Source organism: Phyllobates terribilis, unplaced genomic scaffold, assembly GCF_046119375.1.
Source record: "Phyllobates terribilis strain yellow unplaced genomic scaffold, ASM4611937v1 Scaffold_1__5_contigs__length_1240528914, whole genome shotgun sequence".
Lineage (NCBI taxonomy): Eukaryota > Metazoa > Chordata > Amphibia > Anura > Dendrobatidae > Phyllobates > Phyllobates terribilis.
In genome coordinates this window covers 381,756,926-381,784,343 of record NW_027362761.1, presented here as the reverse complement: position 1 = coordinate 381,784,343, position 27,418 = coordinate 381,756,926, and the positions used below count along the sequence as shown (strand labels likewise).

The 27,418-nt window shown below is 43.5% G+C and overlaps 2 protein-coding genes across 3 annotated transcripts in view; one reads left to right on the top strand and one right to left on the bottom strand.

Annotated features, from left to right (window-relative positions):
* Positions 1 to 9,680, top strand: part of DUSP18 (dual specificity phosphatase 18) — a 35,330-nt gene extending 25,650 nt beyond the window's left edge. For both annotated transcript variants that reach the window (XM_073676421.1, XM_073676420.1), the window contains 2 exons: positions 647 to 750; positions 9,044 to 9,680. In XM_073676421.1, coding sequence (XP_073532522.1) covers positions 9,057 to 9,641 — 585 coding nt within the window. In that variant the 5' untranslated portion in view covers positions 647 to 750; positions 9,044 to 9,056 and the 3' untranslated portion in view covers positions 9,642 to 9,680. The remainder of the gene's footprint in view (positions 1 to 646; positions 751 to 9,043) is intronic.
* Positions 9,681 to 9,754: 74 nt separating this feature from the next.
* On the bottom strand, positions 9,755 to 27,204 carry LOC141264037 (synergin gamma-like). The gene is made up of 6 exons (XM_073676419.1): positions 26,975 to 27,204; positions 16,259 to 16,309; positions 14,646 to 14,742; positions 13,237 to 13,397; positions 11,724 to 11,831; positions 9,755 to 10,063 (listed from the first exon to the last, which is right to left on the bottom strand). Exons 1-6 carry the CDS (start codon positions 26,993 to 26,995, stop codon positions 9,905 to 9,907), a joined length of 597 nt encoding a protein of 198 aa, XP_073532520.1. The 5' UTR covers positions 26,996 to 27,204; the 3' UTR covers positions 9,755 to 9,904.
* Between the last annotated feature and the right edge of the window lie 214 nt (positions 27,205 to 27,418).

Here is a 27,418-nt window from a genome sequence, read left to right as displayed (position 1 = left end):
GGTTTTCACCCAGGACCTGCTGCGGATAAAGGCAGTAAACCAAAAAGTTGCAAGAGGGGTGTAGTATAGGCGTGAGTGGTATCTGAGCTAGTCCTGGTAAAGTTGAGGTGCTGATATAAATCTTTAAGGAGAGATGAGGTTAAGACCTAAATATTTTATTGAGTTATTAAAATATTCAAGTAATGATTCCGTATTAAAAACGATGTTTTATGGTCCTAGGTCAGGTAGGGATAGGTGGGTATAGGTGGATGTAAAGGTCAATACTGGATGGACCCCTCCCTTAAGCATTGTTTTTAATACGCAATTATTACTTGAATATTTTAATAACTCAAAATATTTATGTTTTAACCTCATCTCTCCTTAAAGATTTCTATCAGCACCTCAACTTCACCAGGACTAGCGCACATACCACTCATGCCTAAGATTTAAAAAGAGAAAACACAGTAGTTTGACAATAAATGGCTTCACCCAACCAATAACCATGAGTGGAGAAAAAGTTATTTTGTTATCATTCATATTCTCTGAAACAAGGCCAAGAAAGGAAAAATTCTGCCGGGGTATGTAAACTTTAGAGCACAACTGTATATGATATTTTTTACATGATAATGTTAACAAGGCTATGCTTCATTTTACGCTTGTATTGCAGGCCAGAATTTGTGCCTCTTGAAGTATGGAGGTATTGAGAAATGTCTCACCCTCGCTGCATGTCTGGATGATGACTGTGTGAGTAATGGAAGAAAAACGAATTTGGTGAGTGAAGTTTTTTTCCTTTTTTTGAGAGTCACTTATAGCTAGAGATGAGCGGTGTTCGACTCGAACTGTTCGCCAATCTCAAATTCGAGCTGTTTTGGGCGGTGTTCGAGTCGTTCAACGAACTTGAACGATTTGCAAAAAATTCGGCTGTTCGAGGTTATGTTCAATAACTGTTCGTGCACCAAAAGCGTAACTGGATTTTTTCACAGTAATACTGTTAATCAATGTTAATAGACAGTTTCAGTGTAGAGTGGGCGGGGGGAGGGGCAGGGGATGGATCTCTGCAGAAATAATGCCGATCTCCATTTTTTTTTTCTTCCCCGCATTTACAGTCTGTCAGCCTATCAGCAGCACACACACGCAGCAAAGTGCTTTTTTTCACACAAGCAAGGGCATGTGTCATTGGCTGTGTATGTCATATGTCCTTGCCCTATAAGACCCAGCCATTTTCCCCGTCGCCACCATTTTCTCACTGCTGCAGCTGAGTGTTAGACGGCACCGCTGCTGCTGTGGGCGCTATACAGTATAACTGTGTGAATTGCGAGCGAATTTCCAGTTACATAGAGAGAGAGGTTTAGGGAATAGGGACTAGTTCTAATTGCAGCCCTTTTGAGGGCTAGGTTACAGCAGTTCATAGCACTTTTTGGCAGGCAGGTCTGTGCCAGTGCTGTGCAAGTGTTTTTCACAGCATTTGGCGAAATGTAGCTCAGCCAATCCTTTTGGGCCTGTAGCAGTGTCTGGTAGTCAGTGGAGTAGCCCATCTGAAGCAAGCTACACCACCTGTGTATCTAATAACAATTTTTTACTGCATCTAATCCAGGAAATCTTTTTGGGCCTAGTAGCAGTATCTGGTAGTTAGCGGAGTAGCCCACCTGTGAAGGAAGCTACACCGCCTGTATATCTAATTCTAATTTTTTACTGCATCTGACCCAGGAAATCTTTTTGGGCCTAGTAGCAGTGTCTGGTAGTCAGCGGAGTAGCCACCTGTGACGGAAGCTACACCGCCTGTATATCTAATTCTAATTTTTTACTGCATCTAACCCAGGAAATCCTTTCCGGCCTAGTAGCAGTGTCTCGTAGTCATTGCAGTAGCCCAGCTGTGAAGCAAGCTACACCGCCTGTGTATCTAATAAAATTTTTTACTGCATCTAACCCAGCCAATCCTTTTGGGCTAGTACCACAGTTTGGCTACTCAGCTCTGCTCGGTTTCCATCCATCGTTTTTTTGTGCAAACAACTACAGAGTTGCCAATTAGTTAACCACCAAAATGAGTGGCAAAAGGCCTGCTGCTGGTGGAAAGGGGAATAGGCGTGTTGAAAAGGGAAAAAAAGGTTGTGTCCGTGGGGTAGGTGGTAAAGCAACAGTAACATCTGCAGAAGAAAGACCATCATCCAGCCAAACTAAGATGTCTACTTCTTGTCGTGGACAATGTGATATGATCCCTTTCTTACGGACACGCCCATCGCTGCAAATTCCAGATGAGGCACAAAAACAGCAGGTGCTTCAACAGATATCAAGTGCTCCTTTAAGTGGGCTCTCCTCCACCTCAACTTCAACATCACAAATACTCCAGTCCTCAGAGGTGTCACCCCAATCGCACTTGTTTCCTCACAGCTCCCAAGTCTCCAGCTGCCCGTCTGAGTATGGGGTAACACAGATGGTTGAGTCTGCAGAGCTGTTTACTCATACTATAGCCTCGGAATCAGAGGTCTGCTCCAGAGCTGCTCTTCAGGTCGCATGGGCTCTAAGCCTTGCATAGCCTGGGCATTTTTTGAGATCGCAAAGGATGACCCAACTCATGTTATCTGTAACATTTGTCACCAAAAGCTAAGTAGAGGCCAAAAAATCCATAGTTTGAGTACTTCATGCATGAACCGTCACATGGATATGAAGCATAAAAGTTGCAGTGGGAAGCTCACTGTGCTACAATGCAGCCTAGCGGGCCGGGCCAACCACCGTCTGCCCCATCTTGTGCATCCGTGGCCTCTTCATCCTCTGTGACTGGGGGGACAGCAGTCACACATGTTTTTGGACGCAGACCTGCCACCTCTTTACCCGCAACAGCCAGTGTGATTGGCAGGTCGTCAATTCATTTGGAAGTGGAAACACCTGCTGGTGTTGAGCACTCTCCGACATCGAGAGCACCACCTTTGGATCAAGGCAACATAACATGTCCGCCTGCATCTTCCTCACAGACCGGCAGTTTGCCGGGGACACCCTATTCATCCCCGTCTAAGCACAACAGCCAGCCCTCGGTCTCTCAGATGTGGACAAGTAAAAGACCATTTCCTCCTAGCCATGACAAAGATAAGAGGTTGAATTTCACCATCTGCAAGCTGTTGGCTACGGAAATGCTGCCTTTCCGCCTGGTGGACACAGAGGATTTTTGAGACCTTATGTCCGTCGCAGTGCCCCAGTACCAGATGCCCAGTCGCCACTACTTCTCAAAGAAAGCTGTGCCTGCGCTACACCAGCATGTCGCACACAACATCACCGCTTCCTTGAGAAACTGTGTGTGACAGGGTGTATTTCACCACAGACACTTGAACGAGTAGGCATGGACAGAGGCGTTACATGTCGCTGACTGGGCACTGGGTAACTATGGTGACAGCAGGACAAGGGGCTGCTGTCCAAGTCTTGCCGTCCCCACGAGTTGTGCATCAGTCCTCTTTATCTAGAAGTTCCTTCACTGCTTCTGCCTCCTCAACCTCCTCTCGGTCCTCCATCTGCACCCAAAGCCTATTTGGTAATGCCACCCGTGTTCTAACTGCGCAGAAGGAATCCTGCACACCTCTTTACAGTGCTGGCAGCAGGGCTCAACGGCATCAGGCGGTGTTTACTTGAAATGTCTGGGAAATGTGAGTCACACAGCTGAGGAGTTGTGGTCAGCTCTGGAGACCGAGTTTCATGAATGGTTGTCTCCACTGAACCTGCAGCCGGGGAAGGCCGTGTGCGACAATGCTGCAAACCTGGGTGCGGCCCTTCGCCGGGGCAATGTCACACACGTGCCTTGTATGGCTCGCGTGTTGAACCTGGTTGTCCAGCAATTTTTAGCCCACATTCCCAGACTAGATGACCTTCTGCAGAGGGCACGGTCGCTGTGTACTCACTTCCGCCGTTCGCATTCCGCAGCTCAAGGACTTACATCTCTACTGAAGTCGTTGGGCCTGCCAGTTCACCGGCTGAAATGCGATGTGCCGAAACTATGGAATTCAACTCTGCACATGTTGCAGCGACTGTGGCAGCACCGACGAGCCCTGGTGCAATACATTATGACGTATAGCCTGGGCCAACGAGATCCAGAGGTGGGGCAAATCACGCTGCAGGAGTGGTCTCAGATCAGGGACCTATGCACCCTTCTGCACAGTTTTGAAATGGCGACGAAGATGTTTAGTGCCAACGATGCCATTATCAGCATGACTATTCTGGTCATTTACATGCTGGAGCACACTTTAAACAGTATTCGGAGTCAGGTGGTGGGACAAGAGGAGGGGGAGGAAGTACAGGAGGAGTCGTATGCGGAAGGGATAACATCTCCAAGGTCCAGACGGTCGGCAGCACCAAGGCGGCAGGCATGGGAGGGTGGGGGAGAGGGATTAACCAGGGCGCATGGTAGCAGCTAAACTGTTGAGGAAGGTGCAGGAGCCAAGGAAGAAGTGGAGGACGAACTGGCGATGGGCATGTAAGACTCATCAGATGAAGGAGACCTTGATCACATTTCTGTTGTGTGAGGGTGGGGGGAGAGGGCAGAGGATGGAAGCATGATTCTTACCTCGCCACCAACACAACAAGGACTTGGTCCTCCTGGATGCGCAAGGCACCTGCAACATGACCCTCGGATTGTCAGAATTCGAAGTAATCCTGACTACTAGGTTGCCACACTGATAGATCCCCAGTACAAAAGTAAATTTGCCAAAATAATTCCTGCCATAGAAAGGGATGCACGCATGCAGGAGTATCAGCAGAGGCTGTTACAGAATCTTACATCTGCTTTTCCACCAAACACCAGTGGTGCACGTAGTGAATCTCACAGTTCTAACTTGCCAACCGTGGGACTGTCAAGTCTTCATCACTCAAACCGTAACAGTAGCACCGTATCTGCTGGTAACAGCAATTTTGTGGAATCATTTCACCAATTTTTTAGACCATCCTTTGCAAAGCCACAGGAGACAAGAAGTCTGACACATAGTCAACGCCTAGAGAGGATGGTACAGGAGTATCTCCAAGTGAACATCGGAGCCATGACTGTGTCACTGGACCCTTGCTCATTTTGGGCTTCCAATCTGGAAAAATGGCCTGAGCTCGCCACTCACGCCTTGAAGATCTTGTCGTGCCCCGCAGCCAGCGTTCTCTCTGAACGTGTGTTCAGCGCTGCTGGTGGTGTGCTGATAGATAAGCACACGCGGCTGTCCACTGAGAATGTAGACAGACTCACGTTCATAAAGATGAACAAATCATGGATCCGCAAGGACTTTTCTACCCCTGTGTCATCCTGGGGAGACTAAAAGCTTGAGGATTTTGGAAAATCACCTCACCAACCATTTTAAGCAACTCTGGGGCAATTGATGTCACTTAAGTGGTGTCTGTGCCACAATTTTTGGAAAAAATGGAGACTCTTTTTGGAGTCCCCTTGCTGTGTTTTACATGACGTTGGCATCGTCAATTCCAGGTGGGTCGGGTCGCTCCCCCCCACCCCCCTTTTAACCGTAAGAAACTACATACACTATGGCTTGAGGTAACACAGATGGTTGAGTCTGCAGAGCTGTTTACTCATACTATAGCCTGGGAATCAGAGGTCTGCTCCAAAGCTTCAGTGTCTGCTAGTCAGCGTAGTAGCCCAGCTGTGAAGCAAGCTACACCGCCTGTGTATCTAATAACAATTTTTTACTGCATCTAACCCAGCCAATCATTTTGGGCTAGTAGCAGTGTCTCGTAGTCAGTGGAGTAGCCCATCTGAAGCAAGCTACACCACCTGTGTATCTACTAACAATTTTTTACTGCATCTAACCCAGGAAATCCTTTTGGGCTAGTAGCAGTGTCTCATAGTCAGCGGAGTAGCCCATCTGAAGCAAGCTACACCGCCTTTGTATCTAATAACAATTTTTAACTGCATCTAGCCCAGGCAATACTTTGGGCCTAGTAGCAGTGTCTGCTAGTCAGCGGAGTAGCCCAGCTGTTAAGCAAGCTACACCACCTGTGCTTTGGACACTTAATTTTTTCAAAGGAAACGCTTCGGGCCCCCGGGACACTCAGTCAAGAGCATCGGGGAGGCGCCCCAAGGCAAAGGGGCTGGGACAAGCGGTAGCACGCCTTGCGGCGGACCGCCAAGCTCGATCCTTATAAAAGCTTTTTAACTGCAGCAGCTTTAGTGGACGCTACTGGAGCTGGAATTACCGCGGCTGCTGGCACCAGACTTGCCCTCCAATAGATCCTTGTAAAAGGATTTAAAGTGTACTCATTCAAATTACAGAGCTTAGACCTGCCTCCACGTCGGGGGGTCTCGACCCACCAGCGGACAGGCACCAGTATTGGGAGAGGGGGGCTGGCCGTCAGGGTCCACCGCGGCTCTGGCACAAACCCGGCGACACGGAGGTCGCACGGGCAGGAACGGCCTGGCCTTGTCGGCTTCGCACTCCAATGTAGTCCCTCTGCCCGCTCGCGCCCGGAACCTCAAAGGGATGCACAAGCGGCTTTTCTTCCCAGGGCTGTTCCCCGCCCAGCAGGAACGTGGGGGAGCTCAGGTCGGCCTTCCACCGTACTCCCTTACCTCCCTCGCCCTCTTTCTTTCTTCCGTTCTCCATCTAACCCCTCGGCTCTGTGGTGTCCGCTCTCCCTCCAGCGCTCTCCTGCTCACAGGTGGACTACCGCGTGTATTCACACTGTGGCGAATCTTTTGGGCCCAGGCATAAGAAGTCGTCGAGGTAATGGATAATATGTGCCCCTTAGAAACGTCCATGACGACCCATTCGAGGAAGCAACTAAACGCCTCAAATAGTGAGCAGGATATGGAGCACCCCATGGGCAAACAGCGATCTATATAGTATGCTCCTTCCGAGAAGCAGCCCAGTAGGCGGACACTATTCAGAGGCACAGGTAGTAAGTAACCGGAACGCCCCCTCAATGTCTGTTTTGGCCATTAGGGTGCCCCTTCCCAACTTCTTGACCCGCCTGATTGCCTTGTCAAAGGAGGTACAGTATATACTACTGTACTTGGTTCCGTGTCGATGTTGTCGTTTACTGACCTGCCCCTTGGATTTCACAAATGGTGGATTAGTCCGAATGTATTGGGTTCCGTTTTTGGCACGACTCCCAACGGGGATACCACTACGTCTTGTAAGGAAAGTGTTCTGAATGGAACCGCCATTCTACCTAAAGATATTTATTTTTTTAATTTTCTTGTCACGACGTCTGGGTGTTGGTAGGCTGATTTTTAGATTTTTACTCCAGCCTTTCTTGATTTTAGAAGGGCATGACATGCCTATATCTGTGTCTCCTCCTCCTTTTACTCCTCCACCTCTTTTCTTTTCGCATTACTATATGTACTTGTCACTTTTCCATGTGTTAGTTGTGTCTTCTGAGCAGTTTGTCAGCTTTTGGACACCTTTGAAGGTGTTTTCTATGTGTTTCTATGTGTTTTTGTTTGCCTGCCATTGGTTTTAACGGTGTTCGACGAACCGTTCGGCGAACATACCGGTGTTCGACGAACCGAACCCGAACACTACGAGGGTGGCTCAACACTACTTACAATAATCAGCTATAAGTGGAGCACCACCGTTATCAACTCACAGAGGACTTTGGATAAGTGGTTGTTTTTATTATTTCTGTCTAAATAGTGCCCAGTCCCCTTTTCTCTGTGACTGATTGTCTTTATAAACGTGCCCCAGTATTTAGCAGTTCGATACAAACCTGTACAACATTGGCCCCTCCGTGCATTTTCTTGTGCAGAAAGTTACTATTGGGTCCTTAGATTCCTCTTTTGATGACATTTTAAGACCAGATAAGGAAACGTTGGGTCAGATATAAAGCAGACAAGGCTGCACATAATGGAGGGCTAGCACTATAAACAGCTCGGGTAAGGTGCAGTCAGTGGGTTTGTGACATCACCATAGTGTCATAGTAAGTTGCTTGACAGATATAATTACACTGAGCAGACTTGTAGAACCAACCGGACTAAGAACATTCATCGCCAACATCTCTACACCGGTATTACTCACATAACAGTCATATTATAATAGCTGCTGTATCTTCCCCATTAGCTATTATTATATGATTTAAATGAATTTAGATGTTTGCTCCAAGACAATTTCTTAGACCACATTCACACTATCAGTATTTCGAACCAGTATTTGTAACCAAAAAACAGGAGAGGAACAGTCCGAGGATCAATATAATAGAAACACGTCACCACTTCTGCAATTTTTTTAGCTTACAAATACTGATGTAAAATACTGACCAAATACTGATAGTGTGAATGTGGCCTTACAAGGAGTTGGGTTTTCATGCACTTTCCTATCCCTTATAAAATCTTTATTGGCATTGTATATCTTGGAACTCGTTGGTTGTAATATTCTTGTAATTTATATTAAAGGGATTGGCCACTAACAGCTGTGGATAATGAATAAGTGCAGCTAGGGCTGACCCTGGCATTCACTCCAATCACAAGAATGGGGATCCCAAGACCCCCTCATAAAGAGGATAAAGTGGATCTGTCAATAGGTGAAAAGTGGACAGTTTTGTTCTCATCTTAAGAGTAATTTTGTTTTTTAAATCAGCCATTTGTTTCCAGAGATGTGGGCCTTTTAATTTAGAGCTGATTTTTATGGTCTTTACTACAGAGGCATGACTCAAAGGGTAATTATGCGGAGCAGCCTAAAAATACGGCCTCCAGAGACTCCTGTGAGCAACACCCTCTTAACAAGGAAATTAGCTCTGAATAAAAAGGCTCATAATTCTGGAAACGTTTGGCAGATTTAAAAAAAAGAAACCCAGGATACTCAGGGGAGCAGGAGGAATAAAATAAAAGCGAACACTGGCCCCTTTTAATCTAGTGACAGGTCTTATTTAAATGGAAAGACAGATATGCATGGGCTCGCTCTCTCTAATCACTGGCTATGGGAATGATGGAGTCAGCCCAGTCCAGCTCTCTGATATCTCTGCCCCATAGAGTGTGGATAGGTGAGAAATGCTGGGCACGGGCTAACCCCTTCAAGCATTTAGTTAAGATAATGGTTGTTGTGTTTATATAAAATAATACGTATATTGATACATTTTAATGTATTTTTCATCACAGCTGAATACATTCCATGGTGGTTACAACATCAAAGAACAGAGAAGAAAAAGCCTTGTGTGAAAAGAAGAAGGCAATGTCAATATCTGGGTTTAGCAAAGTAACTGACCACCTGTCCTTGAGCAATGCAGCTGCGGCAAGCAAAGCAACCCTGCTCACTGGCCACCATATTACATGTGTCATTAATGTCTCACTAGAATGCCCAGCATTTGTCATCCCTGATGTGGAGTATCTACATTTCCCTGTGGCCGATCTACCAGAAACCCCCTTGTATGATAATTTTAAAGCCATATCACATAAGATCAATGAAGTAGCTGCTGCTGGAGGCCGGACACTAATACATTGTGCAGCAGGTATCAGCAGATCTCCTACACTCTGCCTCGCTTATCTCATGGAGCATCATGGACTCACCTTGCTGGCTGCACACACTCACTTAAAACAATGCAGGCCAATTATACGTCCTAACATTGGGTTCTGGAGACAACTGATCGCTTATGAAGTGTATTTATTTGGTAAAAATACAGTCCAAATCATTGATTCTCCTATCGGACGTATTCCAGACATTTATGAGACTGAAACCAAGAACATGGTTCCATTCTGAGGACAAGTGTGGATCAAATAAAATGACAGCAAAGTATAAGATTTTGTGTTTTCTATATGTTCTGTATTGTTGTGGCTCTGAGTTTGGATCTTCTGACCACTTGCATAAATGAATGATGCTCAGCCTCCGGTTTATTGATGGGAAATCTTCAACATCGTATTTGCTTCATCCAATAAAAATGATTGCTTGACAAGGTTATAATAAGGTAAAATAAATAATTTGGTCCTTGTGCCAGTCCATAAAATCCCAAGATCTTCATGATGTCACAAGTCCTTGTTTAGTGTTACACAAAAAGAACAGTTACTGTGACAAGCCAGAACAGGCAGAGTAGAGTCCACACAGTGCAGCCAAAAGTTGGCACAGCTTGGGTGATAGGAGGGCCCTCCGATATTGAGCATGCTGGTTCTTACTTCAGATGGGAACTAGAACAAAATGAAGAAGAGACAAGTGCTAAAAGTCTCACCTACTTAGAGAAATTGTAGACAGTGGCCTAAAAACACAAGGAAATAAACAAGTTGCAATAATAATTTGTACACCCAAGCTTCTTAAGCATGCCATATGGAAACTTTGCCAGAGATGGAGGGCTATGGGTGGGATATGCTACATAAAAATTAGTGCTGGTTCAGCATTTACAGCCTGTAACGTTTCCAGCATACCCCAATTTCACAAGACAATGATTATAGTCAGGACTCTGCAGTATAATCATTTATATAAATCACTATTAGATATTTTGGAGGATAACTTTAAGTCTGTGCTATGCGCTATACTAAACTAAGCAGCGTCCTGCTCATCGCTGTTAGGCCATTGTCCCACCAGCGTATGGCATCGGATGTGATATACTAATGACATTCGGCTCCTGCTCTGCTGCGAGCGTGAGCCGAGTGTCCGTGCTCAGATTCTCTAACACAGAGAGGATCACAGCAGAGCTGAGGAGACAGAGAAAGTAATTTCTTCATCTCCTCTTTTGCTGGCGTTGGTGGTTATCGCACTGCATTCGGGTGATATCCGAGTGCAGTTCGATGTTTCACACACACTCATAGGCTTATATGGGTGCGTGCGATCCGAATGCAGCATGCTGCGATTTTTTTTCCAGCCCGATTGCAATCTGATCAGCGCTGAAAAAAAAACGCCACTGAGCACAGAAACATAGGATTAAATTGGTCCGAATGCAATCCGATTTTTTATCGGATTTCATTCGTCCGAGTTAATCGCAAGTGAGAGCGAGCCCTTAGGCATCGTCTTCAACACAGGAACAAGAGCTGTGAAATCCTATGACGCTCGCACACGACAGCCTAGCAGCAGGAAATAGACACTGCTTAGTTTTGTGTAGCCCGCCGCAGAGACTTTGGGTGGTCGAACAGTGAATTATTGCCAAAAATCACTAATAGAGCGATTTAGAAAAATGATCCTACTGCACAGTCCTGCGCTATAATTGATTTCTTGTGAAACTGTAGGTACGCTTTTCGAGGTTACTCTAGTATATTTTATCTTTTTAAAAGAAATGTGTCATATACGGTATATTACCTACTGTGTAAATCAGGTTTTCATAAAAAAATATATATTTATTATTTTACTCATTATGATCTATATAAAAAAAACAACCTGGAATCTTGCAATTCTCACACTGGCCATGGGGACTATTCTAGACTCGTACTTCATGCTCTTTCAGTGAATCCACATTTACGTTAGCAGTAATGGACTGATTCACACATTATCCTTTGTATTGAGGCATCAAATGAGAGGGTGCAGAAGTCATTGTGAACAGAGGTGGAGAAGGGGAGCTGGGACATCACCTACTGTGAATAGTTGATCCTGTGTTAGAAGATACATATTAAGGTGTTATCTGTCACTGTAATCGTTCCTGTGATGATAATGAGACTTCTGAAAAGACTCCTTTAAAGAATAGGTGTGAGTGTAAAATAGCCCCGGAAACAGTGAGGAAATTGCAAGTTTACACTTTTTTTTTTTTAATACAGAAAAAAAAACATTTCACATAAAAACTTGATTTAAACAATAGGTCAGTTTCTGATAACCTGTTTTTTTTCTCATATACATTAAAAGGAATAGGTCTCGGTCATTTACCTCTTCTACTGGTTTGTGTAGCAGACAAACTCCACAACAACTCTGAAGACAAAGACTTGGGGCTGAAGACGCTCCTTCAGCTGCAGAATCTAAAGCCGATTGTGAGGACTGCAAAAGTGAAGCAAATTATACATTTAAGGGGTCAGATGAAGTAAGTCATCTGCTTCCAGCATGTGATACATAAACACAAATGTCTTAAGTGTCATTATTAGACTAACAGTGGTTGATAAATGTGGAGCAAGTCACCTGCGAGAGTGTTCAGAAGCTTCTTATGACAGTTTTGGTAAATATTAAGAAATATGACCCACACACACAGCAGTTCTGCCCATAAAGAGAAATCTACTTCCAGTCTCTCATCATCAAACCACTAAAAAGTAAGGTCTAAGGGGGGACGTTACTTCTCATGGAGAGTGCCAAGCCAACGTAAGGAAACTTATAGGCCATGCAATGCTCCTCTGGAAATTTAAATATGCAAACAGCCTCTTCAGAGAGAAAGAGGACCATAACTTTATAGCCACCTATTGGAAGTAGCAGTCCTAAAAGTCAATATCAACCCTTAAATGAGTCCTCTCACCTAGCTAAATCAGACCTCCTGTTTTGCACTTATGAGGGGCAAACTCCCCGAAACATGTGCCTGCAAACGGAGTGTCTTGATTGGCTTTTAGAATTGCTACCTCCAGTAAGTGGCACGAGAGTTCTAGTCCTCTTCCTCTCTGATGAGGATATTTGCATACAAAAATGTAATACATGTTAATGAAGCTCAGCAGTTCACATCCTTTGACTGGAAAGAGATGTAAAGAGAAGTATAGCTCTTGTTTGAAGCCATGTAAGGCTTCTTACATTTTACAACTCTGCCTCCTTTGCTGTCTCTATTGGGTTTCCATCTGAAACCCATAGAATTGGGATTCGGACAAAACACCAACTGAACCATTGAGTTTTATGCCGCATTCATACATCCATGTGTCACAGTCCAAGTGCAGACTGTGATGCATGGACTGACCACATATGCCTGTGAGGCTATCAAGTTCTGGTCAGGAGACCTCTGGACAGACCATGCGTCACTGTCTGCACTTGGACTGTGACACATGGATGTGTGAATATGGCATAATGAAGCAAAGAGTCCAAACTTTGGACTCCATTTGACCTTTTTTCGAGCGGTCTCCATCTTTTATGTTGAACACTAGTGCTCTATAAAACTATGCATGGACAGCCGTCTTTAATGTGTTAATGGGCTCTAATGGCAAACAAGGAAACATATTTTCTCGACAGCCCTTTTATAGTTGGAGGAATTAGTCAAGGAGATTTGTAGAGTCATTGTGCGGGGAACATCTATAAGGACGTTCAAGTGAGCAGGTTAATCAGAAAGTGCAAATCTAATCTTTATCAATTACTACTTATGAGAACACCCTTTTAAGTGTTTGGAATAATACAACCTGCAAGCATATTGCATTGGTTTTATACCCACAGCTAGTATATGGACCTGTACTTTGTGTCATAGCAGAGCTATTCTCACCAGTGTCTGTAACAATCTTGGACAAATAGACAGAAAGGCCTGTAGATTATTCCACGATAGCTCAATATCTCTGAGGACAAGCCGTAATCGCTCACAGTCAATGTTACGCGCTCTCATCCCTCCTTCAATTCTCTTTGATAACCTGTAAACTTCTACTACGCCTGCAAAATAGTAAGAAAAACATCTATATAATATCGTAGAGATTTCATATATTCTGACAAAAAGTTTCCCAAAAATTTTTGTGCAAATCCTGGAAAAGTATTGTAACTATAGAAAACTTCTCAAAATTATATTTTAATAGTTATTATATAATAAAGTAATAAACACAATGCTAATTTACAGTCATGATCGCCAGGCTGAGCTGTACATCCTGACACAGTGACGTTTCGTAATTTGGTCACACGTTCCTCTCCCGTCTGTGAGTGTGCAAAATATGAAATGTCACTGCTCATGTGAGCGCGTCCCGTTCACACGTCGACTCCCCCCGAAATAATCATCACACATTATGTGGTGACTTCTCTTGGCAGTGATGTACCCTCGGAAAGAATTGTCACTAGGGGGGTGGTCTTTCAGAAGAAGGAAATGTAATCAGCTCAGTGAGACCATCCATTTTTCAGTGGCTGTACATGTAATTATGTGGATACTGCAAACTATGAACAAAATGAAGATATAAGTACATAAAAGCCATTGTTGGGTAAGGCTAGGTTCACGTTTATCCGGGGCTACATCTGACATTTAACACAAACATCACATGGAAACTGATATAGGAAATGATCCCATTGTTTGCAAAGGGGTAGTTCTCACCTGTCTGATGAATATGTTTTTGTAGTGGCCTGATCACAACGTTTCATGTATCGTTGGGATCTGGCCTGGAACAGAAACTTGGAGTAAATGGAGAAAAGCCAGATGGCAACTGATTTAATTTTTTAATCAATGCTATTCTATGCGGCCGGACACATGTTCAATTTTTTCTTCAGACCAAATCTGTCCAAGGAAAAAATTACTGATTTCATGATTTGCATTTGATATTTGGAGCTCACTTGGCCATGCAAGTCAATGGGTTTGTCAAAAAAATTGGACAGCACTCTCATCGCATCTGAGTGCGGTCCTATTTTGCCAGACTGACAGAATGGAGACTTTTTTTTTTCCACCTTCTCATGTGAGAAAATCAATTCACACTGATCAGAGTTTGATCAGAGTGCAATTAGTATAATCAGCTTGATTCTCTAGGATGAGAGAAAATACGGCGTTGTGACCGAAGCCTAACCATAAGTTTTGATCCACTGAGTTGCATCATACTCAAAAAACCGAGCATGATACAACAGATATATGTGAACCTTGCCTAAGACAATGGATAAACCTATTAAAGTAAAAAACTGCTGCAGCCCTAAAAAATAGGACGGACTTACCTGATATATAATTGGCTCCTTGAGAAGACAAGAGCACTTCACTGCACACTGAGGGTTGACTAATGCTGCTCAGTATTTCATTGGCCTTCTGTATAACCTTCACATTGAAAAGAGAAAAGTCTAGATGTCTTATACTTCAGCTACTTTAAGTAACACTATTATTGTGTATTACACAATGCATATGAACATTCTTCAGTGATGGCCTGCTTTGTTTCATAATTCACCAAAGAGGACCTGTCATCAGGTCAAAAGTGACCAATTTTTGCTCTAAATTTATTCTTACTGTCAAGTGCATACCGCGACAGAGAGGGGCCAGAAGATCGCGGCATCTGGTTACACAAACCCCTGCACGTATTAGACCTGCTTCACCTTCCTATTAGCAGTGTAGGTTTTCCTTGCTCTGTTATTGCAAGGGTTAATCAGTTCTGTCTATCTCCTGGAGCTGTCTGTCCTGAATTGTCTCAGCTGTTCTGTGTTGGCCACTCCTCTCAGGTATATCTGCTCACCTCTTGCACTAAGGAATTGCTGGTGACAGTTACAACTTCCTGGTTTAGTGAAGGAGAGTTCTGAATTAGTAGTAGTTGTTTGATGTAGTTTACAGGAGATATCTGCATGGATTTGGTAATGTGGGTTTATCCTAATCCTCTCCCATTTGGTTTATCTCTCCTACTGTTCCCTTGATTTCCATTCGGTTGTTTGGTGAGTGTATTTGTATGATTGAAGTTTTCTTTTATCCCTGTCTGTTTACCCTGTCTATCAGGTTTGTGTTAACCTATACACTTCCATACCTCCCTAGGTGGGGGAGGAAACAGATGAGCGTGCATATAGGAGCATAGCAAGGTACGAGACCCCAGCATCTCCACCTTCAGGGGTAATCAATAGCCCTGGGTCCTCCTAGCTTGAGGGACAGGGAAGGAGACCATTGCCCAGGGAAATCCTGCTACAGAAACGTGACATTTACTGCTCCTCTGAGTATTTTTTTTTTAAACCCACCATATGGTTCTAGAGATATGGGCCTTTTTATGTTGTACTAATTTTGTGGACTTTACTAAGGGGGCGTGTCTGACAGGATTCCCTGGGGGCATGTCTTTAGGCTGCTCTGTATTATTATCCTGTGAGCAACTCCGCTTTGTAAAGACCATAAAAATCAGCACTTAATAAAAAGGCCCATATCTCTTGAACAGTATGGTGGATTAAAAAAATTGAATACTTAGTTGAGCAGTGGGAATAAAGTCAGAGCCAAAACTGTTCACTTTTCATCTAATAATAAGAGTCTTTAAAGTACTACCTTTGTCAGACTATATAACTTAGGGCTTAGCAGGAAGGGAAGTAATATTGCGTTAATATATAGCAATTATTCATAAGATTGAATTATGTTAAAGTTTAGTAATAGTTGTACGGGGAACCCCTGTGTAGTTTAAAAAGTACAAGATGCCATTACATTAAAACATACATTAATCTCAAAGGGCAACAGCATTTCTACAGAGCCCAGACGACGGTGACTTTTGTCCTACTAGCAGGCAACACATTTAAAATATAGATGTATATTTCATATTCATTATGTGAAGAAAAGCATTTGAAAAATAAATTAAAAAGGTTGTATATATCATTACCTTATGAATGTTCTTCAAGCAGGTCTTCAAGTGAGCAGTGCATGTATCGAGCTAATAAAAAAAGAAAGCTAAATAAAGCAATAAAAATAACAATAGATAATAATTATGTATTCAAGAAAGATGCAGTCTATAGCAATTAAATCAGTTTGGCCTTATATTTACTGGCACATAGAGTTGAAACCAGAAGTTTCCATACACTATATAAACTGACACATATGCATGTTTTTCTCAATATCTGACATGAAATCAGAATAAACCTTTCCTGTTTTAGGCCAATTAGGATGACCATAATTTTTAATACTTGCCAAATGCCAGAATAATGAGAGAGAGAGAATGTTTAAGGCATTTTTTTACTTACTGCAAAGTCAAAAGTTTACATACACTAAGATTACAATGCCTTTAAACAATTCTGGACTGCCCATATAATGATGCCATGTGTTTGGAAGCTTCTGATAGGTTTTTGGCAACATCTGAGATAATTAGAGACACACCTGTGGATGTATTTTAACCCCTTTACCCCCCAAGGTGGTTTGCACGTTAATGACCGGGCCAATTTTTACAATTCTGACCACTGTCACTTTATGAGGTAATTACTCTCGAACGCTTCAACGGATCCCCCTGATTCTGAAACTGTTTTTTCGAGACATATTGTACTTCATGATGGTGGTAAAATTACTTCGATATCACTTGTGTTTATTTGTGAAAAAAAAAACAGAAATTTGGCGAAAAGTTAGAAAATTTTGCAATTTTCAAACTTTGAATTTTCATGCCCTTAAATCCGAGATATATGTCACACAAAATAGTTAATAAATAACATTTCTTACATGTCTACTTTTTTGGAGAGCCCCTGACATCCCTAAACAGTGGAAACCCCACTGAAGTGAGCCCATTTTGGAAACAAGACCCCTCAAGGATTTTATCAAGGGGTATAGTGAACATTTTGAACCCAGAGGTACGACACAGAATTTGATAACATTAGGTCATCATATTGAATAAGTTGTCATTAGTCTTGAGCGCAAGTGCTCGCTACTTGAGTTTGCATCAGGTACTCGGGTATCCACCAAGTATCGCAGGTGCTCAAGTGACATGCTTGAGTCCCTACCCCTCATGTTTCACTGTTAATAGACACCCAAAAAAAAACATGCTGGGATCACTCGTGCATGGCAGGCAATCTCGCAAGGTTCTTTTGGCTGTATAACAGCTGCAAAACATATGGGGCGGAGACTCGAGCATGTCACTCCAGCACCCGCGATACTCAGTACCTGAGCACCCGATGCAAACTCAAGTAGCGAACACTTGCGCTCAACACTATTCGCCATATTGTCTGCATTTTTTTTTTCTTTACTTTTGAAAAAATCCCAACCCCAACACAACCCTAACACAACCCCAACCCTAGCCCAACCCTAACCCAACCCTAGTCCAACTCTAACCCTAGCCCAACTCTAACCCTAGCCCAACCCTAACCCTAGAGTTTATTTTTTACGCCGTTCCTCGTGCGTTTCTTGAGTGATTAGACGACTTTATTCTTCGGGTCGGTGCAATCACACCGATACCAGATTCATATGTTTTTTTTATGATTGACAGCTGTCACACACACTAAAAGAAGCATTTTTTTGCAAAGACTAGATTTTTGCATCGCCATATTTTGAGAGCTATAATTTTTCCATATTTCGGCCGACAGGGTCATGTAAGGGCTTGTTTCTTGCGAGACAAGTTGACGTTTTTATTGGTACCATTTTCGGCCACGTGACATTTTTTCATCACTTTCTATTCCGATTTTTGGGAGGCAGAATAAACAAAAACCAACAATTCCGGAATTGTATTTTTTGGCAGTATTCTTCGGGTCATTGTCCATTTGGATGACCCATTTCTGCCCAAGCCTTAAAGGGAATGTGTCATCCCCCCCTGGGCGATATCAGACCTCTACTATGGGCATATATTTTATTGGAAAGTAAATCTATGCTTACCTGTATGGCCCATAGCAGAGGTCTGATTGCAGAGAAATTTGGTTTTATAAAGTCGGTTTTCCAGAGGCTTGGCGTCCAGGGGACGCCAAGCAAACCCCTCCTATCTGCTTACTATGCCCCTAAATCGCCGCCTCTGTGCTAAATTACCATATTCCCCCCCCCCTGCATGTCACAGAGCAAAGCACTGCTCCCATGGAGCGCGCCATTTTTCTCTCCGGCCCCGTTTGGCTGCGTACTGCCAGCGGAGCGGAAGTCTCAGTGACTCTCTGTCACTTGCGCAATACAAGGCTGCGGCGCAGTACGCAGCCAAACGGGGCCGGAGGGAAACAAAGCGCGCTCCATGGGAGCAGCGCTTTGCGCATGCGCGGGAGGAGATTTAGAGCAGGGCACGTCACAGGGCCCTCTGATGTGCAGGGGAGGGGGGAATATGGTAATTTAGCACAGAGGCGGCAATTTAGGGGAATAGTAAGCAGACAGGAAGGGTTTACTTGGCGTGCCCCGGACGCCAAGCCTCTGGAAAACAGACTTTATAAAACCAAATTTCTCTGCAATCAGACCTCTGCTATGGGCCATACAGGTAAGCATAGATTTACTTTCCTATAAAATGTATGCCCATAGTAGAGGTCTGATATCGCCCAGGAAGGGGTGACACATTCCCTTTAAAGCTTGGGCAGAAATGGGTCATTGCTGGAAAGGCAGGTGCGAGCAAGGCGACCTACAATCCTGGATCAGTTACACCAGTTTTGTCAGGAGGAATGGGCTCAAATTCCAACTAAGGCTATGTGCCCACGATGCGGATTTAATGCGTTTCCGCGGCTGCATTTCCGCAGCGAAAACGCAATAAAAATGCTTGTTAAGTTGTCTGCCATGTTTCCCAATGATAATCCGCATGTGCTGTGCACATGCTGCGGAAATTTCCGCTGCGGATTATCATTGCGGAAAGATCTGCAGCACAACCATTTCTTGTGCGTAATCGCAGTGAAATCACTGCCATTGACTTGCAATGAACTGCATAACATCCGCATGTATACATGTATGCATGCGGATGTTATGCGGTTCAATGTGTGGATGGTACCCGGATCAGGAGAAAAGGAGACTCTCATCCGACCCGGGTGCCATTAGAAAGAAAAGAATTAAAACGTAAAAAATAAAAAAAAAACATTATACTGTACTTACCTCTCCGGTGGCCCCCAGTCTCCTCTCCGGTGGCGTCTTCTGTCATCGGCGTCCCGCGGTGTTCTGAAAGGACCTGCGTTGACACCATTTAGTCAGCTTACAGGTCACGCGACTGCCGTCAGCGGTCGCGTGACCATCACATGACTAAATGACGTTACCACAGGTCCTTTGAGAACACCGCGGGACATCGGGAGGAACGGCAGAGACTCAGCAGTGGAACCAGGGATGGAAGGTAAAGTGTGGCTTGTTTGTTTTTATAACTAACTGCACTCAAGGACCATCATTTTCTTAACCCCTTCACCACCTTGCAATTTTACGTTTTTTCGTTTTTTGCTCCCCTTCTAACCAAAGCCATAACTTTTTTATTTTTCCTTCAATATAGCCATATCAGGGCTTTTTTTGCAGGATGAGTTGTACTTTTGAATCACACCATTGATTTTTACCATATAGTCTACTGGAAAATGGGAAAAAAAAATTCCAAGTGCAGTGAAATTGCAAAATAAAGTGCAATTCCACAATTATTTTTTTGTTTTTTTATATACCATGTTCACTAAATGCTAAAACTGACCCACCGATATGATTCTCCAGGTCTGTACGAGTACACAGATACCAAACATGTATAGGTTCTTTTTTATTTACAAATTCAAATTTGTAAGGAAAAAAAAGTCACCATTTTCCGGGATCTGGGGCTGGGTCAGGGCTTTTGCGCGCCGAGCTGAGGTTTTTTTATGGATACCATTTTGGGGTAAATACAACGTTTTGATTGCCTGTTATTGCATTTTATCGCAATGTTGGGGTGACTAAAAAAACGTAATTCTGACGTTTTGATTTTTATTCTCATTATGCTGTTTACTGATCTTATTAATTTACTTAATATTTTGATAGATCGGGAGTTTGTGAACGCAGCGATACCATATACAGGTAGTCCTCGGGTTACGACGGTCTCGAGTTACGTCGTTTCGTGGTTACGACGCTTTATACGACGCTCATTCCTAGGTGTTACAAGGAGATCTTGGAGGAGAAGAAGATGGCCTCCTTCCAAACTAACCTGCAGCAGTACTTCAAGAAGGTAGAGAGGCCTGCAACAGATACTGTACCCTCTTCCTCAGCTGCCCCTCTTGACTCAGCTGCCCCGGTATCTCCAGCATCTTCTGTAGCTTCCTGCCAATAAGTAAGCCTGTTCTCTCTTTGGAATTGTTATCTTTGTTTATTATAGTACTGTACACTGTTTATTACTGTTACAGCACTACAGTACACTATTTCATTATTAAATGTACTGTACTGCACAATATTTTACTGTACCTATGTTTATTGATAATTATGTAGGGTACTGTGTTAGGATAGGTGTTTGGATAGGCTAAGTGTTTGCAGTACTGTACTATTATTATGGTACAGTACTGTATGAACCTATGATCCGACTTACGTCGAAATTCGGTTTACGACGACGCGCAAGAACGGATCAACGTCGTAAGTCGAGGACTACCTGTATTCATTTTTTTATTATTGTTTTATTTAGAAAGAGGCAAAAGGGGGGTGATTTGAACTTATGTTTTTTAATTTTTTTAAGAGTTTTTACATGCTTCAATCGTCCCCTTAGGAGACTTGGAGCTGTGATCATCTGTGCTACACATAGCAGTGCTTCAGCCTGTCAAAAAAAAACAGGGCCACTATGTTTGGTTTCCACGCATAGCAGGGGCCTGGCTGGGTCTGTTGACACCAGAACCGGTTCCCTAAGACCATCCAGTAAGGAGGTATAGCCCATTTTAGTTTTGGGAGTCTCTTAACTGAGAGAGACCAGGGGAGGAGATTTAGGCATAGCCACGAGGCCAGATTGGGAGTGAGCCAGAGTGGTTAAGTACTCCAGGAACCCTGACATCGTCTTTTTCCTGGGAGGTCGTGACATCAAGACATATGGGAAAAGTCCATCCACCAAGCCAGGGCCCACAACCTCCCCATGTGGCAGCCCTTCCCCCACAAGCCAGGCCTTTGCATCTACACTGGTAATTGACTCTTAAGTTCTGCTTATACTTGTTGTACCATACTTTTGTATTTGTAACTCTGACCACTGTGTATGTATAACCCTTATGTGTATTGTTTAGTGTGCCCTTACGGCGATTAAATAGATAATTTAACCTTGGTCTGTTTTTTTATCTCGATCCACTAACTTCACGTCTGTTGTTGAGTCCAACGAACACGCTACCTGGCTGGTTTATAGCCCGATATAAGTCTGTTACATCAAATAGAAACTGGTGGCAGCTCTAACAGGCCGACAAGGCTCTGCTTCACTGGAGTAGTGAAAGAGCCTCTCAGCCTGTCAGGGGCGTGAGCAAGTGTGGTGCCACGTCAGTGGCTGAGTGGGCCACCTTTTCTCACTCCCTCGTGCCTCTTTGTACCTGTGTGGACAGGGGGTGACTGTGTAGAACTGTACCAATCTGACCCTACGCGTCCTTTAGGGGGGTGCGGAACGTCACGTTGGTGCAAAGGGTAGATCCGTATCACGTGCTCCGTCTGGCATAGCGTGACGTCAGGTTGGTGACGGGGTGTGGATCCATCACAAGAGGCGGAAACAGCGAAACTGCGGGGTCTCCCTGCTGCTGTTTCTTCACAGCCTCATTTACACTTCTGTGTTTAAACATGTGCAAGTGCTTCTCACTAAATTAGAATAGCATCACAAAAGTTAATTTATTTCAGTTCTTCAATACAAAAAGTGAAACTAATATAGAGTCATTATTAACAGAGTGATCTAAAGTGTTTATTTCTGTTAATGATGAGGCTTATGGCTTACAGCCAATGAAAACACAAAAGTCATTATCTCAGTAAATTAGAATACTTTATAACAACAGCTTGAAAAATGTTTTTAAAATCCGAAATGTTGGCCTACTGAAATGTACAGTGGGTACGGAAAGTATTCAGACCCCTTTAAATTTTTCGCTCTTTGTTTCATTGCAGCCATTTGGTAAATTCTAAAAAGTTCATTTTTTTTTCTCATTAAAGTACACTCTGCACCCCATCTTGACTGAAAAAAAACAGAAATGTAGAGGTTTTTGCAAATTTATTAAAGAAGAAAAACTGAAATATCACATGGTCATCAGTATTCAGAACCTTTGCTCAGTATTGAGTAGAAGCACCCTTTTGAGCTAGTACAGCCATGAGTCTTCTTGGGAATGATGCAACAAGTTTTTCACACCTGGAATTGGGGATCCTCTGCCATTCTTCCTTGCAGATCCTCTCCATTTCCATCAGGTTGGATGGTGAACGCTGGTGGACAGCCATTTTCAGGTCTCTCCAGAGATGCTCAATTGGGTTTAGGTCAGGGCTCTGGCTGGCCCAGTCAAGAATGGTCACAGAGTTGTTCTGAAGCCACACTCCTTTGTTATTTTAGCTGTGTGCTTAGGGTCATTGTCTTGTTGGAAGGTGAACCTTCGGCCAAGGCTGAGGTCCAGAGCACTCTGGAAGAGGTTTTCATCCAGGATATCTCTGTACTTGGCCTCATTCATGTTTCCTTCAATTGCAACCAGTCGTCCTGTCCCTGCAGCTAAAAAACACCCCCATAGCATGATGCTGCCACCACCATGTTTCACTGTTGGGATTGTATTGGGCAGGTAATGAGCAGTGCCTGGTTTTCTCCACACATACCACTTAGAATTATCACCAAAAAGTTCTATCTTTGTCTCATCAGACCAGAGAATCTTGTTTCTCATAGTCTGGGAGTCCTTCATGTGTTTTTGAGCAAACTCTATGCGGGCTTTCATATGTCTTGCACTGAGGAGAGGCTTCCGTAGGGCCACTCTGCCATAAAGGCCCGACTGGTGGAGGGCTGCAGTGATAATTGACTTTGTGGAGTTTTCTCCCATCTCCCTACTGCATCTCTGGAGCTCAGCCACAGTGATCTTGCGGTTCGTCTTTACCTCTCTCACCAAGGCTCTTCTGCGATTTCTCAGTTTGGCTGAATGGCCAGGTCTAGGAAGACTTCTGGTGGTCCCAAACTTCTTCCATTTAAGGATTATGGAGGCCACTGTGCCACTGGCCAGATCTGTGCCTTGCCACAATTCTGTCTCTGAGCTCATTGGGCAGTTCCTTTGAGCTCATGATTCTCATTTGGTCTGACATGCACTGTGAGCTGTGAGCTCTTATATAGACAGGTGTGTGCCTTTCCAAATCAAGTCCTATCAGTTTAATTAAACACAGCTGGACTCCAATGAAGGATGAGAACGATCTCAAGGAGGATCACAAGGAAATGGACAGCATGTGACTTAAATATGAGTGTCTGAGCAAAGGGTCTGAATACTTATGACATGTGATATTTCAGTTTTTCTTTTTTTTATAAATTTGCAATAATTTCTACATTTCTGTTTTTTTTCCAGTCAAGATGGGGTGCAGAGTGTACTTTAATGAGAAAAAAATTAACTTTTTAGAATTTACCAAATGGCTGCAATGAAACAAAGAGTGAAAAATTTAAAGGGGTCTGAATACTTTCCGTGCCCACTGTATGTTCAGTAAATGCCCTCAATACTTGGTAGGGGCTCCTTTTGCATCAATTACTGCATCAATGCGGCGTGGCATGGAGGCGATCAGCCTGTGGCACTGCTGAGGAGTTATGGAAGCCCAGGTTTCTTTGATAGCAGCCTTCAGCTCGTCTGCATTGTTGCGTCTGGTGTCTCTCATCTTCCTCTTGACAATACCCCATAGATTCTCTATGGGGTTAAGGTCAGGCGAGTTGGCTGGCCAATCAAGCACAGTGATACTGTTGTTTTTAAACCAGGTATTGGTACTTTTGGCAGTGTGGACAGGTGCCAAGTCCTGCTGGAAAATGAAATGTCCATCTCCAAAAAGCTTGTCGGCAGAGGGAAGCATGAAGCGCTGTAAAATTTCCTGGTAGACGGCTGCGTTAACATTGGTCTTGATAAAACACAGTGGACCTACACCAGCAGATGACATGGCTCCCCAAACCATCACTGATTGTGGAAACTTCACACTAGACCTCAAGCAGCTTGGATTGTGGCCTCTTCACTCTTCCTCCAGACTCTGGGACTTTGATTTGCAAATGAAATGCAAAATGTACTTTCATCTGAAAACAACACCTTGGACCACTGAGCCTCAGTCCAGGTCTTTCTCTCCTTGGCCCAGGTAAGACGCTTCTGGTGTTGTCTATTGGTCATGAATGGCTTGACACAAGGAATGCGACACTTGTAGCCCATGTCCTGGATACGTCTGTGTGTGGTGGCTCGTGAAGCAATGACTCCAGCAGCAGTCCACTCCTTGTGAATCTCCCAAAAAATTTTAATGGCCTTTTCTTAATCTTTTCAAGGCTGCAGTTATCCTGGTTGCTTGTGCACTCAACTTTCCATTAATATGCTTGAATACAGCACTCTGTGAGCAGCCAGCTTTTTTTTTAGCAATGACCTTTTGTGGCTTACCCTCCTTGTGGAGTGTGTCAATGACTGCCTTCTGGACATCTGTCAAGTCAGCAGTCTTCCCCATGATTGTGGAGCCTACTGAAACAGACAAAGGGACCTCTTTAAACGCATCGGAAGCCTTTCCAGGTGTTTTTTGTTAATTATTCTAATTTTCTCATATAATGAATTTTGTGTTTTCATTGGCTGTAAGGCAGAATCATCAACATTAACAGAAATAAACACTTGAAATAGATCACTCTGGCTGTAATGCTGTTTGTTTCACTTTTTGCATTGAAGAACTGAAATAAATTAACTTTTTGATGATATTCTAATTTAGTGAGAAGCACTTGAATGTGAAAAAAATAGTACTGGTGTCATCAGTACTTTTGGATCAGTGTGTCATCAGTATTTAGTCCTTGTGTCTGTTTTTACCATCAGTTTGTCTTCAGTGTTTTTCATGGATGGATAAATAAATTATCCTATCCTCTGCAGTGTTAAATGCGATTGCCATCCGTGTGCTGTTTTTCATGGACCTATAGACTAGTATTGACACTTCTCATCCGTGATACTGGAGAAAATCGGACATGTTTCAATCAGTTTTGCACTGACACACAGTCTATGAAAAAACACTAACATGTGGTCAGCCCCATAGACTATAATGAAAACCATTGATAAAACACATACATGCAATATGGACGGCTGAATGAGGCCTTAAACTGTCAGTTCAACCCACATTAGTGTATGGGAGCCTTAAAGGGAATGTGTCACCCCCTGGGACCTATCAGACCTCTAATATGGCCATACAGGTGATAGAAATGTAAATCTATACTTACCTGTATGTCCCATATTAGCGGTCTGATTGCAGAGAAATGTCTTTTTCTAAAATCCGTTTTCATATGCTTGGTGCCCGGGGGACGCCAAGAAATCCCCGCCTATCAGATCTCTAATATGGGCCATACATGTATGTATAGATTTACATTTCTATCACCTGTGTGGCCATAGTAGAGGTCTGATAACTCCCAGGGGGCGACACATTCCCTTTAACGTGTCCTTCCATATTTGTATCTATATTTTTATGCTGTATTATTACTAGCCCTTAGCTCTCACACATTTTTGCAATGAAACTGTTAATGACTTCTGCAAGTGATCTTGATACATTGTGTTACTATTACTTTTTGTTCTAATCTCTGTTCCTAAAGCCTCATTCAGCCATCAGTAATTTTTATTGTAGGCTACATTCACACGTTCAGTATTTGGTGAGTTTTTTACCTCAGTATTTGTAAGCCAAAACCAGGAGTGGAACATTCAGAGGAAAAGTATAATAGAAACACGTCACCACTTCTGTATTTATCACCCACTCCTGGTTTTGGCTTACAAATACTGATGTCAAATACTGACCAAATACTGGACGTGTGAACATGGACTAATAAAAACAAACAAACAAAACACTAATGAAAATCGGACATTCACACGGTCAGTATTTTACATCAGGAATGACCACGTTCACCCTATCAGTATTTGGTCAGTATTTTACATCAGTATTTGGAAGCCAAAACCAGGAGTGGGTGATAAATACAGAAGTGGTGACGTGTTTCTATTATACTTTTCCTCCTCTGATTGTTCCACTCCTGGTTTTGGTTTACAAATACTGAGGTAAAAAACTCACCAAATACTGAACGTGTGAACGTGGCCTTATAGTTTCATCAGAGCTTGGTCAGTATCAGTTTTTCTCAGATGGAAAAAAAAACAAAAAACAATGAAGGTTTTTCTGCCTTCCTATATGAAATAGTTAATAAACCAGGCAGCGCACAGATGGCTACCGAGTGCTGTCCGATTTTTGTCACAGACTTTTGGACTTGCATTGGAGAGACTGATCTCAACGCTGTTAGTGTTCCCCCACTGAGAAAAAAACCCCACAAAACTAGAGGCTACTGTTTTATTGTAAAACCACTAAAAATGCCTGTGTGAATGAGCCTGTAGCGTTAACCACCTATGAACTAGCACATCCCAAAGGAAATTGCACAGCTGCCACATTTATTGTGCGTTGCCGGGTGGCATTTATGCTTTTTCCATGGATTTTATGCAATATTTGCACTTTGAGTAGGTTGTGTATAGCTGTGACGTGTGCGCCGGCATGCAGAATGCCTGTACAGCATAGAAATGCGGCAGATACTCACCAGAGCAGGTGCTATAGCCATTACTGAGTATTCTAGTCCGGAAGGCAGAAATAGAATAGGAAGCTCAGATTATAATCAGTAGCTGCTCGCAGTGTGAGGACGGTCATATCTGTCTGTTCAGATGGGAATAGGCCCCACAGCCGTCCAGCACTGTCCGCTCCAAGAACAAGGCAGGTAAAGGTGTGCAGCAAGTTTCCTGGGAGTGGTTGTGCTGGAGGCGAAGTGACACGTTACCTGAGGGAGCCCTCCCAGGCCATTTCACTGCAGAGAAGAGCAAACATAACTTACACATAACCCAGCTCTAGTAATGTAACTAAACTTGCATTGTAATAATCATTCTGCCTACAGAGACAGGTGAGGCACACAGCTCCGCCATTGCTACTGGTGCGTCATCAGGTGTGTATAATACCTGAATTACTGAACAAACCACCATGGAGAAAGCAA

What these genes read in the sequence shown, in the direction of transcription:
- LOC141264037 (XM_073676419.1), bottom strand. Translation starts at nt 26,995, where the DNA reads ATGGCTATAGCACCTGCTCTG. An exon ending in GCTTGAAGAACATTCATAAG is followed by an intron (nt 14,743 to 16,258) that starts GTAATGATATAT and finishes TTCAATGTGAAG; the next exon opens with GTTATACAGAAGGCCAATGA. An exon ending in TACACAAACCAGTAGAAGAG is followed by an intron (nt 10,064 to 11,723) that starts GTAAATGACCGA and finishes ATTTTGTTCTAG; the next exon opens with TTCCCATCTGAAGTAAGAAC.